The following is a 19763-nucleotide window of genomic DNA, read 5'->3' as shown; positions in this document are numbered from 1 at the left end:
AGGCTCAATGAAGGGTTGAAAGGTGGCTGTATGTTTCAAACCAAAATATGTTTCTATACACTGTTTCAGTTTGTGCCATTAGCTGTTGTTGTACTGAGCACACGGATGAACAGTGTAGATACAGATTGTGCTGAAGTTTCTGTGAGCATTTTAATATATACATATATATATATATATATATATATTGTGAAAACGTCACTATAGGCTTTTTTCAAAGCAGTCATTTTCACCTGTTACAGCAAGGAATCCATTCCTGCTGAGTAAATTACCAACTTCTAAAAAGATTTTGGGTGGAGTGTCACTTTAAGTCTGCTCAGACTGTGGCCCTCTTTTCCAGTTTTGTTAACTGTCCTTTTTCCTCTCTCTTCTCTCTCAACAGTGTGCCCAAGGGCCGTTGAAAGCCCCCTTGGGGGAGTTTCATAAATACACACCGAACAAGAAAAGACTCCTGGACTATTGTTACTGTTTTTACACATTTTCTCACACCCACACACACACACACACACACACACACACACACACACACACACACACACACATACATACTCATATACACCCACGTGCGCACACACACACCCACACAGACAAGGACATAGAGAGAATGTTGGAGGTCCAAGAGGAGAGGCCAGCGGCGGCAGGTACAGCAGCGACACATTTCAACAAGAAGGAGCGAGGGAAGAAAGAGCGGGAGGAGGCCAAGGACGGTCGGGGGAACCTCTCCAACATCGGGAATCCTGTTCCTGGCTCCAGGAACGTGCGTGCAAAAGCACCGCTCTCACACACAGGCAGTCCTCACCAGCTCATCACTCCACCCTGTTCTGTAGTCCTGGGAGCCCCATCAATGCACTCCAATAGGCTAAAGAACTCCCCGTCCACCAACACACAGAGGTGAGTGCACTCGCACACTGGCAACCTGTGGGTCTAGTGCTGTGACGCAGTTATGCAGAGCTGTGATGGTAATAATAAGCAAGTGTGTGAGATCCTGATGACTGTTTTAACAGCCTAATCAGCCAAACACTGATCTGAATGTTGATTAAAATTATGCATTTAATCCAGACTTTCTATGAACAGCAGCACAACTGCACAGCAAGCAGAAATACAATTCCAACTGCCCCATGTTAAACAGATTGTTTTAATGGCCGCACATTGTCGTTGTCAGTAAGTGACACTGAATCAAGCTTTTATGCAAGCTGAAGTACTTAGTCGTGTCGTCCCGTATCAATAACATAAAAACAGGTTTTACTACGGAAGCATAGGCTTCTGTCCAGTCCATAAACCTATTTCAAGTAATTAAAAAAATATATCACACAGTATCAAACATGAATAAACATTAGCTGTCAGTGTTTATTAGCAGTTGGGAAGAGAGAACAGATACAAACACTCAACCCTCTGTTCAAAACAGATTGAAGTGGGAAAAAACAGGTCTCTTTTGTAAAAGCAAAAACACTGAGGCTACTTGAAGAATGTATAGACCCATTTTGTCAGCCAAGTACATATGCCAATTTAAGCATTCTTTTAGTTGATGTGATTGGTTGCAGAGTGATCAGTGCAGCCCTCATCCCAGTGTTTGGTATGTTGTGAAACTCCCAAATCTGACCAGTTGCAAGGTGCATAATGTGCTGAGTTTTGAATTTTGAAAAAGCTGATCAGGAGCAAGTCTACAGAAAACTTCAGCCACAGCCCTTAAACAGCATTTTTTTGTCATACTTTATTAATCCCTGTGGGAAAATGTGACCCATCCCAATTATTTACTTAAAGTGAGCAACCATTTCTACGGCTCATTTCTGGTCAGTGGCAGAAGGCTTTATGTTACTTTACATGTACGTTTTTAATGTGAGGACATCAAACTCCACACACAAAGGGCTAAGAATGGGACCTTCTTGTTTTAAGGTTTCAACTATATAGCTATCGTGCAGCCATGGCAAGTCATTACCAAGTGTGTGTACATGGTAGGTGATCAGTAGTGAAATTGAGTCCCGAGCATGTCACTGTGGCCTTACCTGCACTGTTTAGAGAGCAAGTGCAGGTCAGGTGTAATGCAGACCTAAGATCAGCTTCTTCGCTCCATTTTTTTACCTGAAAGGTCTTGATGGGTGATCCAGAGCTGTTCCAGGGTCAGGGAGTACACTGAGCTTGGAAGTTTTCCCTGCTGACTCATGGTTCTGGAGCCTCTGGAAACGGCTGTATGGACTGCCAAAATTCTGGCTTTGCCCTCTTTTTCTACTAGCTGTGTGTCTGTGTGTACGTACATAAAGTGTGCTAGGCTGCGGCGGTGCCTTTTGGACATGTTGGCATTTGTTTCATGCTACTTGAACAAGTGTATGTGTGTGTGTGTGTATGAGGGAGAGAGAGACAGAGAAAGAGATTAGGGTGTGGTAAGGGAATTCTCTGCCAGTTGGATGTGTCCTGCTTGCCTGAACTGAACTGCTCTCATAGCTAGTAAGCAGCAGTCATTTGTAGATGGCCTGTGTCTCTAAAGTCTGTTACTTCAGGTTTAACTGTGTTCATGGAATTCCCAATACCAGTAACATAACTTGTGTTCATAGACATCCATACCAACTGCTGGATGCCATAATGAGTAATGTGTTTATCAGTTGCAAAGGAAAAAAGATGGCAAAAAAAAATCACATTTTCCTTCATGTCATCTCTCTACCACTTCTCCACAGTGGGGAACATGGGTACATGTTGTAGTGTGGATGTCATGGATAGCCAGCTGCTTGATTGTGTGCTTTTCATACTTTGTTACCCAGTAGTAACTTAACTTAAAGCCTCAGGCTTTTTGCTTGATATGCCCTATTTCCCCCCATGTGTTTCATAAGTGAAAACAAGGTCACAAGTGTAATATATCAGTTTTGTTTTGATAATATAGAAAATGTCTTTTTGTTCTTCTCTTAAAGCACTGTGTAAATGTATTAATTATGCCTGTGATCTTTTTCTCTTTCCCCCGTCAGCCCTAAACCTAAGACGGAGGCCATGGTACGCTCACCTACCGTCATGTCCCCCTCCACTGCCACCCAGATGGACTCTAAAATGCCCAATCAGAGTAAACCAGGGAGCACTGGCAGCCAATCGCAGCCCTCACCCTGCGACCCCAAGACTCTGGGTGCCAAAGGGGCTCAAAATGTGGCAGGGGGCATGGGGCTGAAGAACGGCCAGGGCCTGACCTCTGGCCCAAGCTCCAAGGTTAAAGTCAAAAGGGAGAGAAGCACCTCAGTGGAGTCGTTTGAACAGCCAGAGAGCGGCACACCCACTAGTGAGGAAAAAGGTAAGAACCACTGTAGCCAGTACTCATTATCAGACCATCTAACGTCCAGCAAGTAACCTGGGTCAGAATTGTCAGATATTCCTTGTGAAGTGCCACAGTCAGTCTTGAAGTTTGACCGTTTGAATTTAAGTCTCTGGGACTATTTTACATGTTGTAAATGTATGTTGTTGTTTTATTCTCACCAGAATGATAAAATAGTTGAACTAAGGTAGGTGGGCAAGGTGCATGGGTTTCTTGATTTATGTTTTTCGAAGCATAATAAGTAGCTGAGTTTTCATACTTTGTTACCTAAGTTATATCTGTTTGTAATGAAAGGCTTTGAACTGCTAAGTATAGATACAATACCTGTAGTGTTTAAACAATGTCATGCCTGTAGTGCTTGTGATGTGATTCTTCCTATACAGCTGGTAGTTCTACACATGTCATTCCCTGTAGAGGCAGTTTATCAAATTTATTCAGCACTGATTAATGGAGGAAATGACACAACTTCTCCCTGATAACTGCCCATGGTTGGTTTGTTGTGTTCCTTTTATCCTGTACCACTGCAGAACTTTATTAAGAACAATGCTGTACATATAGCTGTTTATTTTCTCTTGGGTATACAAAACAATCAGTTGGACATCTGGAAAAATATACTTTTCAGTCCCTCATTGTCACTCACACAGATAAACCCAAGCCCACTGATAGTTGTGTGTGTGTGTCTGTACAGACAGCAGCAGGGTGAAGAGGATGTGTGTGGCAGAGAGGAGGCAGCCGTACAGTGGAGCTGACTGGTGCTCTGGGGGAGAAAGTGACGAAGATGATAAAGGATTCTTCAGTAAGTGTGTTAACGTGTGCATCCAAGCATGTGTAACAGTCCCTCTCCTGATCAACTTGACTTATGACAGCTCCTCCGTAAAACTACATTACCCATAAACCTGTGCTGGTCCTAAAGTCATGGTCTTTCCTGTTGTCTCCCTGTAGACTGTAACTCCAGTGATGTGAAGCCCCAGGACTCTGTCACACATTCTACCTCCAATGCAGGACTCAGTCGCTCCTCCACACCCTCCCACAATGCACTGGGAGGCCAGGGCTCCACAACAGAACCTGCCAGTGGCCAGAAACCAGGCACAAAACTCGTTTATGTCTTCACCACGGAGATGGCCAACAAGTAAGGAAGCTGAAAGTTGCTATTTGTATCTGTTGAGGCTCAGAAATGGCCCACACTAGCCGTAATTTGAGATCCAGATCTTGAATTTGTAGTACATATATTGTACATGTGTATATAGTTTTTGCATTGTTGTTTAGTTATGGTTAATGATTAGCTTTAGCTAAAGTTAAAGATTATCTCTACATGTTTTAAATATTAATGTGTTTAGACAGGCTAATTAAATCATCATCTCAATACTTACATCTTTTTTTACATAAGCAAAACATACACCCACAGCAAACCCCTTTGTGGAATTGCAGTTCAAAATTAAATGGAATTACTAACAATGTCAATTGCCTTAAGTATGTCCCTGTGCCCCTATCATCAGTGGTGGTTGTTGTCTTTGATGTTTGTTGCAGCTGTTTGTGTGCATGGCACTAAGATGGTTGCTTCCCACCCCATCTCTTCCTTCCCCCAACTTTCCCAGTTATAGCCTAAATCCATTGTGTGTATCTGCAAAAGCACGTGTGTTCCTCAGTGGGAGCATACACTTGGCTTAGATTAACACTCTGTTGGGAATTAGAGATCAAAGATGTGGATGCTCAGTGTTTTACCTTCATTGTCCCATCTAGCACTCATTCATTAGTCTTATCGTCTCTCAAATGCGCGCGCGCACACACACACACACACACACATATTTATTGTGTCTGATGACTGATATCTGACTGTCTGCCTTCTTGTCCTCAGGGCAGCTGATGCAGTTCTAACTGGCCACACAGAAAACATCATTGCCTTTCACATGAAAAACATCTCCAACAGCAAGGACAAAGCTCACCCCCTCCTGGTAAAGACACACAAGCTCTTTTTATCACGCACATATGCTTTCATACACCAACATCTTGCAACTTGAGAGTGTCATAAGTTAATCCTATTTCTGTCCCTCTCTGTTAAAGAACAATGCAGCAAGCACCCTCCGAAATGACTCCAAGCCTCCCCAGCAACCCCCATCCCATTCCCAAGATCAGAGCCACCAGCCTGGATCTAAACCGTCCTTACCTGGCATGGCAGAGCCAGCCCTGCCCCAGCCTTCAAACCAAGGGAGCCAATCTGGTGTTCTTCCGCAGGAAGGGTCATCCTCTTCAGGCATGGAAACCAAAACTCTTCCTGGCAGTAGCCCCAGTAACACTACCGCCCCAGTTGACCAGGCCCCTGTCACCCAACCTGAGGCAGGCCTCAACCCTCCAACAGCAGGTGAAGGAGGGCAGGGTGGAGGCTCTGGTGGAGCGGGTCTTACACCCCAGCAGCAGCAACAACAGCAGCAGCTGGCCCAGGAGCTGTTGAATATGGAGGCCAACACAGAGGGTCTGTCCCAAGAACAGTTGGAGCATCGCCAGCGTTCACTGCAGACCTTGCGAGATATTCAGCGCATGCTTTTCCCTGATGACCGTGATGCCCCACCAACGGGGCCCCCACAGTCCCATGGTGGACCCCATGATGGAGGCCCTGATGGTGCACCTCGTAGGCCTGAGCAGGGACCCCTACAGGCTATGATAGCGCAGTCTCAGAGCCTTGGCCCGCCAGGTGGGCCGGGAGGACCTCGTCCACAAGGTCCACCCTTTGGCCCACCCCATGGTCCCAGGGACATGCCCCCATTTCCACAAGATGAAATGGGTGCACACATGGGGGGTCCAGGGGGCTGTGTAGATGGAGATCAGATGACCCCAGAACAGGTTGCTTGGTTGAAGCTACAGCAGGAGTTTTATGAAGAGAAGAGGAAGAAACAAGAAATGCAACACCGGCCACTTCCGCCAGACATGATGATGCACCCCCATGGTCCACGTGGCATGATGCGAGGGCCCCCGCCTCCCTACCAGATGGGCCCAGGAGAGATGTGGGGAGGACCAGGTGGGCCACCAGAGCACTACCAGGAGCGTATGGGCATGGGTCCTGGCCCCAGGGGTATGCCCCCACATATGCAGAGGATGCCTGGCTTCTCTGGTATGATGAATCCTGAGATGGAGGGACCCCCAAGGCCCGGAATGGGCTGGCCTGACGACATGCCTCCCCGGATGGGAGATGCACGAGGCTTCCCTGGAGGACCTGGGGGAATGTTTGCAGGTCCAGGGGGTCGTGGTGAGCGTTTCCCAAATCCTCAGTCAGTCCAAGAAGCAATGTTCCACCAAGGTATGGGTGGAGAGAAGGGCCTCCCTCCTGGGATGATGATGGACATGCAAAGGATGATGGGGCACCAAAGAGGTGGAATGGAACCTGGTAATGGCATGGGTATATTTCCCAGAATGCCCGGTGATGGTCCTATGAGTCCATCCTCTAGGCTCCAGGGAATGGGGGGCAGGGAAATGGGGCCTGAGTTTGGTATGGGGCCTGGCCCTGGACCCGGACCTCATATGCACCCTTCCAAGCTACGAGATCCCTCCATGAATATGAGTCCTGACGAGATGATGAGAATGAGAGGAGGTGGAGGACCTCCAATGGAGAACATGGGTCCTCAAGGCAGGCCAATGCAGGGTCCTCCCTTCCCTGAGCAGACACAGCCAGGAGACTTTCCTATGGGGCCTGGGCGGCCTTTCCCAGGGGGTCCTGGAGGCATGAGGGGTCCACATGCAGACCAAGCCTTTGGTCCAGAGCACAGATCTACACCAACAGGAGGTAATGGCCGTATTAACCACCTCCCCTCTGCTGGTGGCCCTTCACAAGGTCAGAGGGGCCGCAAGCCGGCAGATCTGAATGTCCAAGCAGGAGGGGGGAACTCTCCCAGTGTCAACCCATTAAAGTCCCCTCCTCTAAGGCAAGTGCAGTCCCCCATGATGGGCTCTCCCTCTGGAAACCTTAAATCCCCCCAGACACCGTCCCAGCTGGCTGGCATGCTCACTGGTCCCACAGGCCCCAATGTCCCTCCAGCTCCTCCAGCTTCAGCACCAATGAAGTCCCCCCACTCCATGATGGGATCAGCTGGTGCCTCTCCTGTTCACATGAGATCTCCTTCCCTTCCTAACCCCTCTCCAGGATGGGCTTCCTCACCAAAACCACCCATGCAGAGTCCTGGAGTACCACCTCAGGGTGGTAAGCCTCCCCTCAGTATCACCTCACCAAACATGATGGGGAGCATGGAGCAAGGTATAACAATCTATTTGTTCCCTTTTCTGTGTTCACCAGCACCTCTGTCTCTGCTTCTTTCAATATTTAATTCCCCATCTATTTTCAGTGTATCTTTATTAAATTCAATTCTGTTAATGTTGGGATTTCTTTTGTGAATGGTTTGATATTGAATTTTATTTGCATTGCATTTTTAGTCACTGATCTCTGTGATTTTTAATATCACGTCTGACTTGGGCCCTTTTTAGTCATTTGAAATCAGAATTAGTCTACAAAACTGAAAGCAGAAAATAAAATAGATGTCGGGGCTATCTGTCAAGTGCAGCACTCATTCAATTTAACACATCTGTATGAGGGGTGGGGTTGGGTTGGGTGGGTTATGGTCCAGTGGCTCCCTCTTGTGGCCACATAATTTAGATCTTACTGAGCCTTGAATACCACACACTATCGCTAATGTCATCACAGATAAAAAACAATCTGCCAGAGAATGAAAAGTCCGAACCTTTACGTTTTATCATCTCTCTGTCATGTCATTCCTTTGTCATCATTTCGTCCTCTAGGTGGTAACGGTCCTCCCTCAGCCCCTCCTTCATCAGGGGCTCCATCTGGCTCCATGTCCCTCCCAGGCAACGTCCCGTCTGGCAGTCCGTATACCATACCCCCTGAGCCAACTCTATCCCAGAACCCTCTCTCCATCATGATGTCACGCATGTCCAAGTTTGCAATGCCCAGCTCCACCCCACTTTACCATGATGCTATAAAGACTGTTGCCAGCTCTGATGATGACTCGCCTCCGGCTCGCTCCCCTAACCTGCCGTCAGTGAACAATAATGGTAAGACATCGGAAATATATTTTGTTTGTTGTTTAATTTGTAGTTTAAATTCCACCCACTTTGGGCCGTATTTATACTAATCTTCCTTTTGATCCGTTTCACAAGAGCTTGTACTGAATATATAATCACTTCTTTTTGTCTTACACATTCAGGCATGGCAATGAATCACCAAGGCAATCCACGTATGATGGGACCTGGAAATGCTGGACCCATGTCTGCCCTCAGCCCTCTGGGTATGAATCCAATGGGATCCCAGCCCCTCTCCCATGGCATGCCCCCCCAGATGCCCTCTCCCAATGCTCCTAATATGGGCCCAGGCATGATGCCTCATGGCATGATGATACCACCAAATCCCCAAGACCCTGGTATGGGAAACCCTCAAATGATGCCCCAGGGACGCATGGGTTACCCTCACCGAAGCCAGGCATACCCCCTCACCCAGTCCCCTTCACAGCAAGGCCCTTTCTCCCCGCACAACGGTCCTGGTCCCCAAGGTTTCCCTGGCCATCCCATGGGCTTCCAGGGAGAGGGAGGGCCTATGGGAGGACGGATGGGGAACATGTCTCATGGCGGAGGGGGTGATGGGGGTATGTGCAAGCCCAATAATCCTGGAGGGCCAGAGTTCAACAACATGCAAGGTGGATTCAGTGAAGCAGACCTTCATGAGGTGATGCGGCCAGGAGCATCTGGCATTCCTGAGTTTGACCTGTCCAGGATAATCCCATCAGAGAAGCCCAGCCAGACTCTGTCTTACTTCCCCCGAGGTGGAGGAGACAACCCTGGGGGAAAACCACCACACCCCTCTGGCTTCCCCATGCAGGGCATGATGGGCGAGGGTCCACCAAGGATGGGGATGTCCATGCAGGGGATGGGGGGGATGCCAGGGGGGCCTGGTGGGGGAATGGGCCCCCAAGACATGCCAATGGGCAACCCTGGCCACAACTCGATGCGGCCACCAGGATTCATGGGCCAAGGCATGATGGGCCCCCAGCACCGGATGATGTCCCCTGGGGGTCCAGGAGGGATGATGCAGGGGAGACAAATGGCCCACCCAGGCCCTGGCGGCTCACCTAACATGATGATGTCACTGCAGGGCATGGGAGGCCCCCCACAGCAGACAATGATGATGGGGGGTCAGATGAGGCCACGTGACATGGACATGGGGTTCAGTCCGGGCCCTGGAATGTTCTAATCCAACAGAAACCTTGTATCTAGAATGTTCTTGGACAGCACGCAAGGATGGAGTAAAGGTGGTGTACGGAGAGTGTTCAGAAAACTCTGATAGACTCAAGAAAAGGAAGTATACAAGAGAGAGGATGTACCCAGAAATGAACAGAATGGAGCTAACCAGTCACCTAGTAATGTCCTGTGGGAACTATTCCAATGGAGACTCGGACAGGCCCATATTGGAGTACTTTTGTCACAAGAACATTTAATTTTGACTCATGAACTTCAGAATGTATGGGATTGTTGTGCATCAATTTCGCAAAACTGTTCTTGTGTTTTTCGATTATCTGACTATAAAGATGACTTCAACATCAAAGAGGAATCAACCTTACAAGTCAGCGTGGAGATGCTACAGTATATGTCTACTTTTTTTCAAATTTAAAAATCAAATTTGTCATGAAAGTGGTGTGGAACAAGAGAAAGGAATAAGAATTTGTGCTTTGTGAAGACTTTAGTGGAACTCCATCTTGTCTCTCGCTCCATTGTTTTGACTGTTTCTGTACAGTATATACGTGTGAGAGTGCGTGTGCGTGCTTGACAGACTGTATGTTTGTGTGGTATGTATGTATGTGTCTGTATGTATAGGCATTCTATCAGTGACCTCTCAACTCCTCTTACCCAACTTTCATTGGGGGAGGAATGCCCCCTAAAAATACTGTACTGTTTACCATTGGTGGGCTATTCGAATTTTAGTCTATTTTAATTTCCTTTGTAACTCCAGTGTATAACAAACCAAACTATGACCTCATTAAGATAATAGTATTATTAAAAAAGCACAAACATGGACCGTCTGCAGAAAGCGTCTTCTTTCTCTATTTTTACCATTGAGAGCAACACATTCAGTGTGAGGATCCTGGCAGCTTTGCAGCACAATGATAATCCCCAGTCCATTTCAAATTGTGGATGACGTTTGACTTGATGCTCCAAAACTTTCAGGACTCAACTTTCGCCAGCGTGAATAATACTGCTAATACCCAGATGTGCTATGTGTGTTCTTCTTGTTCCTGTTGTGTTCCTGTTTTGTTTTGACTCTCTTGTTGACTCTGGGTAATAATCATTCCCACAGCAATAATCCCCCAATAGTCAGCAGAATGGGACAGGAGTGGCTGAATGCCACAGCAGGTATGCCAGGTATTATAGAACTAGAGCTAGGTAGATCTGGTAAAAATTTAGTAAGGCAGGTGTGGTGTCCAGAGTGAGACACACAGAAATGTAAACACGTACTGCTTACCATCCAGTTGACTTCCTCTCTTTTCTCTATTGTATAAGCTTGTCATGTGTTTCTCCATTGGCTTTGGTGCAGAATAGCCTACCAGGGCTGTGGTGATGGACTACAAATAAAAGATATTGTTTTGGTATATACATGTTGTCTATGGAGTGTATGTGTGTGCGCGTGTGTATGTTTCCACGTGACCCCTGACTATTGACATCTAGTCAGTTATGTGGACAAGGTGGTGTCTTTGTCATTCACACATCAAACCAGCTTAAAAACATTCAGCTAGGACAAGGAGAGCAAGTCATACCAAGAAGCATTGCCAAGTTGACATTTTATCAGGAGGTACTTACTGAGAGCTATTTCCAGAGGACACCACACTTCCAAAATAGATGCAAGCATGTTAATGCATTTGAACTTTACTTAACTAAGTTGTGCTTGTCAAGCCTGTGTTTTGAAGTGTTACTTAGCTGGTAGGGTTGGATAGCACAGAGCCCCTTACGTGACGTGAAACAAAAAAGAGACTTAACATTGATCAAAGTCTTTATTTATGCCTCACCAATCCAAACCATAACACTTTAAGCAGCAGGTCACGGGGAAACTCCCGCTGATGAGGTACAATGTGTGTTATTGTAACACAGTAACACTCAGGTCTATATAATGGGCATGTATTCATGCGTACATTATACTGTGGTCTGATAGTAGCAACAAATTCCCACATGAAGGCAATTTAATGTTTCACTCTTAAAACATACTTTAGCAGAATTATTGCCTTTCTGCATGTTCTACATGATTATGAAGACATTCACCTACACATTAAAGAAAAATCCACTTTCTGCACCCCTTTGTTAATAAACATTTGATACAGTACATGAAATGCTTAGTATGCCCCTGAGGAATGAAATGACTGAATATGAAAGATTTGATTGTGAACACAACCAAATTGGCAAAATAATTGCATCAGCAATCAGATACAGGCACCGATGACGGCACATTGGTCAACCTTTAAGATGTCCACGGTTTGAATTTATAATGAAAAAGCTGATAATCCTTTTTTTTTTTTTTTTCAACAAATCCCAAAAATAACAAAACCAATGAATGTATCCTAACAAGTATTACCTCTGCAGGCAAAGCCTGATATAGTCAGACCTCCATTGTTGTCTAAAAACACGTACAGGAGCCACACCATTTCACTGGGTGACATGTTCCTTCATTGCAATGCACATAGGCACCGTAGTTTATTTTGAATCAATCACACATACCATACCACACACTGTCCTGGTGCAGTACATACTCACTACAACTCCAAATTTGTATCAATCTGTAGTCCCTGACAAATGCACAATTTCCTCCTGTTCAAGGGTTGTTTGCTAAAACTAGTGACCAGCAGTTTAAAAATGTAACTACTTGTCATCTGTTCTTAAATATTCATGAAGGTACTGAGTGATGGTCAGACATTGTTGATTTTAGTCTGATGGGATTTGTTGACAATAAGTAAAACATGGATTAACGCCAGTCTTCATCATAAACCCAAACAGATTAAGTGCATGCAATCTGATACCTATGTGCTAAGCATCTCACATCAGGAATACACTATAGCAAAATCATTCTGAACACATTCTTGTCAATATGCCATAACCATTAAATGAATTTACTTATATGGAACATTTTACTGGTTACATGGAGATGAGTAATTACATCTGATGTAAACTACAACATCTCCAAAAGAGGCAGTAATCCAGGACTTGTGCGCTCAAGAATGTTTCCCCTGGTGTAGTCCGACAGTGAGGTGTAGTGACTGATAGTGGCTGGATGGAGTGAGGACGTAAAAAAAACATGATGCGTGGTAACTGTCGGTGTGTAATGTCATGGGTAGCACTGTGTGGAGACGTGAAGGTTTGTTGAGGGTTCAGGGTTCGGTCAAGCCCTCTGTGCGGTTACAGAGTGTCTGGTAGAGTTCAGAGCTCAGTGAGTATGCTGAGAGGGCCTGTTTGAACTCCTCCAGGGGGCAGTAGACTCCACTGCAACCTGGTATAAGTTGGTCCTACAGAGAGACAAGCAAGTTGGAGTAAAAAAAATGCAACAGCTTATCAATAAACATTGACACATTGTCACCCCGTACCTGGCCTATGTATGACACTTTAACGAAGGCCTTGTTTGTCTGCCGGTGTTGGTGCAGCTCCAGAGTGATATCGGCGGCATATGGTGGCCATCTCATGTCAAAAATCCCCATAGTCATCAGACAGGGAATCAAAGTGGTGTCATGTGCAGAGTACAAAAACAACTTCCTGTTTGAGAGAGGACATTGGACCATTTAAAAAGACCAAACACAATCAAGTTTGTGCAAGAAATGAGTGTGTCCATCCAGAGGTGTCCAACCTGTTTGGCTCTGATGAGGTGCCCTGTAGTTTCTCCTCGATGTTGGCTACCAACATGTGCAGGAGGGGTCCCACACACAGCTGCAAGTTCTCCCTGCCAAAAAATTAGCAAAAAGGATTAAAAGGTGGCCAAACAAAACGGTTAGGTAAAGCCTCCTTACTGACACTGATAGAGGGTTATTGTTAAAACTGGAATCTACCCTTTAAAAAGCCTCTCCTCTGCTGACTTTGTTTAATCTAACCTCTTGCTGGGCTGATACACATGGCAGATCATGTCCACAGCTCTCTGTTCCACTTTATTCCTCCAGGTGTCCAGCACTGGCGGGCAGGGCAGGCCGTGCGTCTGTCAATGAGCAGAGACTTGACAGAGTCAGCAAGGCTGTTAAGCAACACAAACCTCAAAAAGGTTTTCCAAAGCATTTTATAGAGGAGATATTTGTCATTTTCGCTTCATCATAGTTATTTTCTAAATAGATGTCTACTGTGGGCAACTTACAGTAAAGAGGATGTTTTAATTTTAAGCCGTGACAGTAACATCTACCAGTAGCTTTATTGTCTGTTTAAGTGGATTATAGCTGTATTGACTCAGAAATGTGTTGCTTTAATTTGTCTGTCAGTGTGAATGAGTTGTAAGTGACAACAGGTGGATGCAAACATAATCAGAAAGAAGTTAGGTAGGGCTTCAGTATTTGGCTTTGGCTGGTGAGGGAAAAAAACAAACAAAAACAGCAAATTCCGCAAAGCCCAATAAAGACGCCCCTTCTGTCTTGTTTCAAATCTTTTAGTGGCCCCAGTGTGCACATTTAAAAGATCATCTACACAAAAAGGCCCCTTAAAAGCCTGATATTACCCTACTGATTCAACTGTGCACACAAGATTTTCAGTCATCTCATCCAGTGATACATTTCTATCACTGACTGAATTAGAAGTCTTTAGATTTCCCATCGCTGCAATTATGAATTCAATGGGAACTTCTTCAATTACGGCCACGAGTAAATGTTTAAACTCAAATCATGCTGAACTGTTATTTTAGCTTGTTAATAGCTAGAAACTTGATGAACCGTTATGGAGTTTCATCTTACATAACTAGCAGCTTGCTGGGTTTCTGCCTCTGGCCAGGCAAAGTGTTGATAATAATGGTATGTATTCTGATAGCTTGTGGTGAGACCTAATAAAAGTCATGTGAATCGTGATGTGGCGCTGTCACCTCTCTGGCGACCATGTCGTCCCTAATGAGGATGAAGTCGAGATGCTGGTGAGCAGCAATGCCCAACGCGCTCTGGATGCTCTGCAGGTCCGCTGCAATGTCTGGCAGAGTGGCCGACTCTGCCCAGCGGTGGCTGCACAGAACACACACAGCGTCAGACACAAAACACAGACACACCCTGACAACCTGTCAGAGGCATCTCAACTCGGCTTATATTTTTGCATAACACATTGTTCAAGATTCCAGTTTTGGGTAGCCTCTACATACCTGCCAACGATTTTGAGCAGCTTGCATCCGTGGTAGTTAGGATACAGGATTTCAGATTCAGCTTTCGTTGTTAATATAGGCACAATTTCTTCAAGCAGAGCAGAAAATTACAAAAACAGATGAAGATGAGATGCAGAAAAGAATAAACATCATGCACATGTGGACTCCTACCCTACCTTTTTGTTTTTGCTGGAAGAGCCCTGCTACCAGGCACTTGGCAGATTCAATGGTCCTCACAATGTTAGTGGAGCGCACACTAAAAATGGAAGAAATAGGTCATGGAAGGCAGCCAACTTGAAAATAGTAAAGCATTTAGGCTGATGCCCTTTGTACTGCACTCATAAACCCAATGTATTAAAACTGCAGAGTACAGAAATGTGTTTCTGCTCCTGCTACCCGTCATGATATGCAACACTTACTAGACCTCGGCTGGGCTAAAGGTGGAGCTGAGGAAAGGACTCTCCTCAATGTATTTCCTCCTCAGCCTCTTGCCCAGCTCATACAGCTGCTGCATGCCCACTGTGGTCAGCTGACCGGGGAAGGTGCCACCCTGCGACAAACAGGATCACGTTTTACACACAGATGGGGCCTGACAGACACACACCTGCAATGGCATGCAGGAACTAGGAACCCAGCGTGAATGTGGTACAAGGATGGCAGGAGTCCATATTGTGGGATTTAGTTTTCTAAGCTAAATCCAATGCAGTAAACCTCTTTAGCGAAGCAGCTAACTCAGCATAGGAAACTATCATTTCCATGCCACCGTGGCTGACAAACAGGACACAATATCTCAGTGGGAAGCTCTACACACAGTTCAGCAGTATTACAGAGAAGAGGTGAATGAATGAACTCGCTTCAATGTCAACCGTAAGGCTTTGTAATGAATGCTGGTGGCCACTAGAGGGAGAGAGGCTAACTGAATGAGTATGAGTGAGGTACTTTCTCAATCCACATGCTACACATCTATGAAAAGGCAAGAACAAACCAATATACAGAGTTTATAAAACATATTTAATCCAAAATCACTTGTCACACCTTGATTACACAAAGGTGATTGTATAATATTATAAAACAACAGGCCTTTACCAAAGCAGATATTTACTTGTCATAGCAGAAAAAGCAGAGATGTAACTAACTATTGGTTATGACGGTGACTCTCTCTTTTCTCAGTAAGTGTCCAAGTAAACTGTGCCAGATTGCACAATGTCATGGCCCTGGAACAGGCACACCTAAATAGAATGACATCATTATGTTACTAATTATACCTTTGGTGTTCTAGCTGCTACATGTCTAAATGTCTGCTGTGACAATGTTAGCTGTTATCATCCCACAAAGCCTCTTACCAGGAACCAACTACACAAGTTGCTGAAGCTGGTTCTTTCAGCTCTTTTCTTGTTTGACGGCATTCAGCGCCACAAAACACACCCACTCACGGTCAGTATGTTTTTCCGATAGCTGTCTTCTACAGGAGCCGGGGGCTTGGGGCCACCGTCAAGATCTGTCACTACATAGTTGATGTTGGTGTGTGCTGGGGGCTCCAAGAGCGTTGGCACCCATTGGACCTTTGACGAGACAAATGTGCCCAGACAAAGAATTCCTCAGTTATTATATACAGATATTATGTGACACTACATCTCTTAAAAGACACAAGCACGAAATGAGTTGATGAAACGCAGGAAAAACTTTTTACCTCCATCACATCAGGTATTGACTTTAGCGGCGTTCGAGCACCATGTCGGAACAGAACTTGGACCAATTTTAGCTCGTAGGGAGAACTGAGATTTGTGTCAGCAGAGGAGCAACTTGAAGCGACCTGGTCTGATTCAGTCTTCTTCTGTGACCACAGCATTGAACCAAAAGCCATCGACACCGAACCGAAAACACCTGCTTTGGTCCAAAGATTCCTCATGGCTGTGTTGTGAACAAAACAGACGAATTGTTTTAGTGTGTCTGAATTAACTACACACACACACATTAGGGTTAATATATGCAGGATAGTTATAATGACAGTAATGCTGGTGGCATTAAGAAAGGCTCTCAGTCTGCCAAATGTTACACAACAGTCTTTCAACAGCTCAGGCTTCCTCTGTACTGAGTAAGATAGCAACTATGATCAGTTTCACCATCTGAAAATTAGTCCTCAAATAATGAATTCATTGTTTGGTCTATAAAATGTCAGAAAATAGTGGAAAATATCCATTACAATTTTGGTCTGACTAACACTCCAAAACCCCAAAATGTTCAGGTCACGATCCTAGAAGTCTAAGAAAACCAGTAGATTTAAACATTTTTGCTTAACTAAAAGACATAAATTATTACATAGTTATTTAATTTGTTATGATTTTGATTGATGATTTCAGCTAGGGCGAGCTACAACTAACGATTATTTCAATTATTGATAAATCTGTAGATTATTTTCTCAATTCAGTGAGTAATCTCTGAATATATATATTCATCACAATTTCTCAGAGCCCAAAGTGACCTCCTCACATGTTTTGTTTTGTCCGACCAATAGTCCAAAACCTGAAGAAATTCAGTTTACAATCAGAAATTTTTTTTGACGAAAGCAGCCGATGCTCAACATCTGAGAAGCTGGAAAAGGAGTTTGACTGAAACGATTAATCAATTATTCAATTAAAACAGTTGCCAATTAATTTTTGCTCGGTGGACTAACGTTAACGTAAGTCATAGCTCTATTTTCAGCGCCACAATGTGTTATATATACTAACCTGCGTTAACTGATTAAAGTTAACTTCCTGGCAAGTCCAATGACGTTGGTGTCGGATGAAGATGATGATGCAGAGGCAGTAACGTTAGCTAACTCTGCTAGGTGAAGTAAGGCAGCGTTAGCACCTTCACACGGTATGCTAGATAAGGAACCTCAAATCTTTGGTGATCATATTTGACGTTAGATATGACCTGCGTTACGTTACGTTACGTTACGTTAGTTAAAAGCTAACAAACAAACAAACGAGCTGTAACTTAACACTGGCTGGTGCAACGAGCTCTTCAGGGGGCGTAACGGCTTTTCAACTCCAGTGTTTCTCATTCGTGAAAAACATGAGCTAAGTCTATATAACCTAGTTATGTAATAACATTCCTAAATAGCTATCGTAAGATAAGGGCTGTTCAAACTGCAGATAACCAGAGTTAGCCAACAAAAATTGCTTCACTCGTTTCAACACAAAAGTCGTTGCTAACTGAAGCACGTTAGGAAAACAATACCCGGCACAGGGCTAACTCTTTCAAATCTAGCTGGTTGCCACACAACATGAAGTTTAACCTCCGTCTCAACAGTCAACCTAGCTAACTGTAACGTTACCATGACAACGATTCTCACTTTTATCACATATACTTACTTTCTGAGACGAAGTTGTTCTGCTACTCTCGATAGAAAACACAGCGTTCAGTGAATGATAAATTCACTTGTCATTCGCCACCAGTTCAAGCTGAAGGACATGTCGGGAACTGTAGAGCAGCAGATGCCACCCTACAGTCAAAGTAAAGGTAGGAGCTACGGAAGTAAAACTACATTTCCCGGCAACCACATTATAGGCTGACCTTTCTTCTTCTTCTATTGAAAGATTGGCGGTGGAGGAGATGCCTCAAAGTGTGCTGCTGCTCTCTACAGGACTCCGGTGTATCTGCATGTCACAGTGCTCCAGTGCTAAGGTATGTTATTCCAAACAAATTAAGATGTCATAAAGTGTAATTAATAATTTAATTGTTTTGGAATAATAAAGAAGAAATAAAATATCTGCTTTATGACTCTTCATACAAAACAGTACTCTTAGTACAGGAGTATCATTTTGCTCATCATAAAAATCATTACATTGGAAAGCCAAGAATATTTTCATTATTATTTTTATTCTCATTAAGAACCAGAAAATATACAGCTAACAGTTAATTAAATAAAACATACCATAAGTTTATAAAATATGATGCATTGTTGTACCCATCAGTATATAAAGTAGTAAGAATATAGCTGCTTACGTGTTAATGCACCAAGAATCATAGTCCAATAATATACATAATGATATAACACTCTGAAAGGAGATGTATAATGAGTAGTTTTGATACTTTAATAGATTTTGCTGCTTATGCTCAAGTAAAATATTGATTCACTTGAATGTGTATTCTTCTAATTTGCTAACCCTGTGGTGTCAGTTAATTAAAATAAATCTCATACAGGTTTATGCAGTATTGTGCCAAACAAGAGAGCTTCAGAGACTGAAAGCTGATATCTGAGAGGTGCTCATCTTGTTTACATTTTTAAATAAATAAGGAGAGCAGACAACAACAAGTACCCCTACCTGTGCACAAAACCATCACCTCGGCTTTGCTGATTTCCAGAGAAAAGATTTTATTGAACAGAGACATGGAGTCATCCTCCTGGCTACTGCTCTAAAACATTGTGGAGGTGAATCTGGTCTGCAACAAACAAACAAAATGGCAGCCTCTACTGCAGCTTTCAACTCAGTTTGAGTTGGATATCAGCAGTCAGCTTCCTGGCAGAGATGGCGAGACGGTCTTTGTTTGTGTAAATACTGTGTATCTTCCCCCGTCTGTCTCCTGCAGGTCCTTTCTGGTGAGAACAGACTGGAAAATGCAAATGGTGATAGGATACTGATCTAAGAATGCTGCAAAGCCTTCTCATTTCCACTTATCCTTTAGTTTACAGCATTTCTGTATTAACCACAGGGTTTTCATATGGTGCAAGTTGGTCTAAATATAAATTCTCTCTGATTTTCTGAGCTCAGTGTTACATACTCAGTGTGTGTACATTTACATTTAATATATCCTTTAGAAGCATACATACATCTCTATGTAGCAGAAATAAGTACTTGAATTAATCACCACCAAACAGAGCAGATTGTACAGTTGATTTATTCATTTGTCATGGGTTAGTGATGACATTTATTGCATAAAGGTTTGTGTGAAAGAACCAAAAACGTCAGTGAATGTACAGTAGGCTGAACAATAAAGTGTTTTTCTTTTTAAAATGCACGTTTGCTGTAGGAGATATGTAGGATTAAACTTCAACCCCCCCAGTTGCAGTGGATGTTAATTTACAAACTACTGTCATACACAGTCGGTACAATTATTATGCATATAGTAAGAACAAGACGC

General features: G+C 44.2%; 2 protein-coding genes across 2 annotated transcripts; one reads left to right on the top strand and one right to left on the bottom strand.

The window, feature by feature from the left end:
• The first annotated feature begins 505 nt into the window (after nt 1-505).
• On the top strand, nt 506-10930 carry bcl9 (BCL9 transcription coactivator). Its single transcript, XM_070914369.1, has 8 exons — nt 506-888; nt 2952-3265; nt 3975-4082; nt 4229-4415; nt 5142-5238; nt 5348-7529; nt 8069-8341; nt 8494-10930. The coding sequence occupies exons 1-8, from the start codon at nt 602-604 to the stop codon at nt 9531-9533; spliced, it is 4488 nt and encodes a 1495-aa protein (XP_070770470.1). The 5' UTR covers nt 506-601; the 3' UTR covers nt 9534-10930.
• Nucleotides 10931-12566: 1636 nt separating this feature from the next.
• acp6 (acid phosphatase 6, lysophosphatidic) lies at nt 12567-18030 on the bottom strand. The gene is made up of 11 exons (XM_070915349.1): nt 17993-18030; nt 16324-16544; nt 16067-16195; nt 15053-15183; nt 14810-14889; nt 14634-14721; nt 14367-14499; nt 13402-13502; nt 13161-13253; nt 12904-13069; nt 12567-12825 (listed from the first exon to the last, which is right to left on the bottom strand). Exons 2-11 carry the CDS (start codon nt 16540-16542, stop codon nt 12691-12693), a joined length of 1275 nt encoding a protein of 424 aa, XP_070771450.1. The 5' UTR covers nt 16543-16544; nt 17993-18030; the 3' UTR covers nt 12567-12690.
• Nucleotides 18031-19763: the final 1733 nt, after the last annotated feature.

This window comes from Enoplosus armatus, chromosome 11, assembly GCF_043641665.1.
Source record: "Enoplosus armatus isolate fEnoArm2 chromosome 11, fEnoArm2.hap1, whole genome shotgun sequence".
Classification (NCBI taxonomy): domain Eukaryota; kingdom Metazoa; phylum Chordata; class Actinopteri; order Centrarchiformes; family Enoplosidae; genus Enoplosus; species Enoplosus armatus.
The sequence above is the reverse complement of the archived record's forward strand: the minus strand, read 5'-3'. Positions and strand labels throughout refer to the sequence as shown.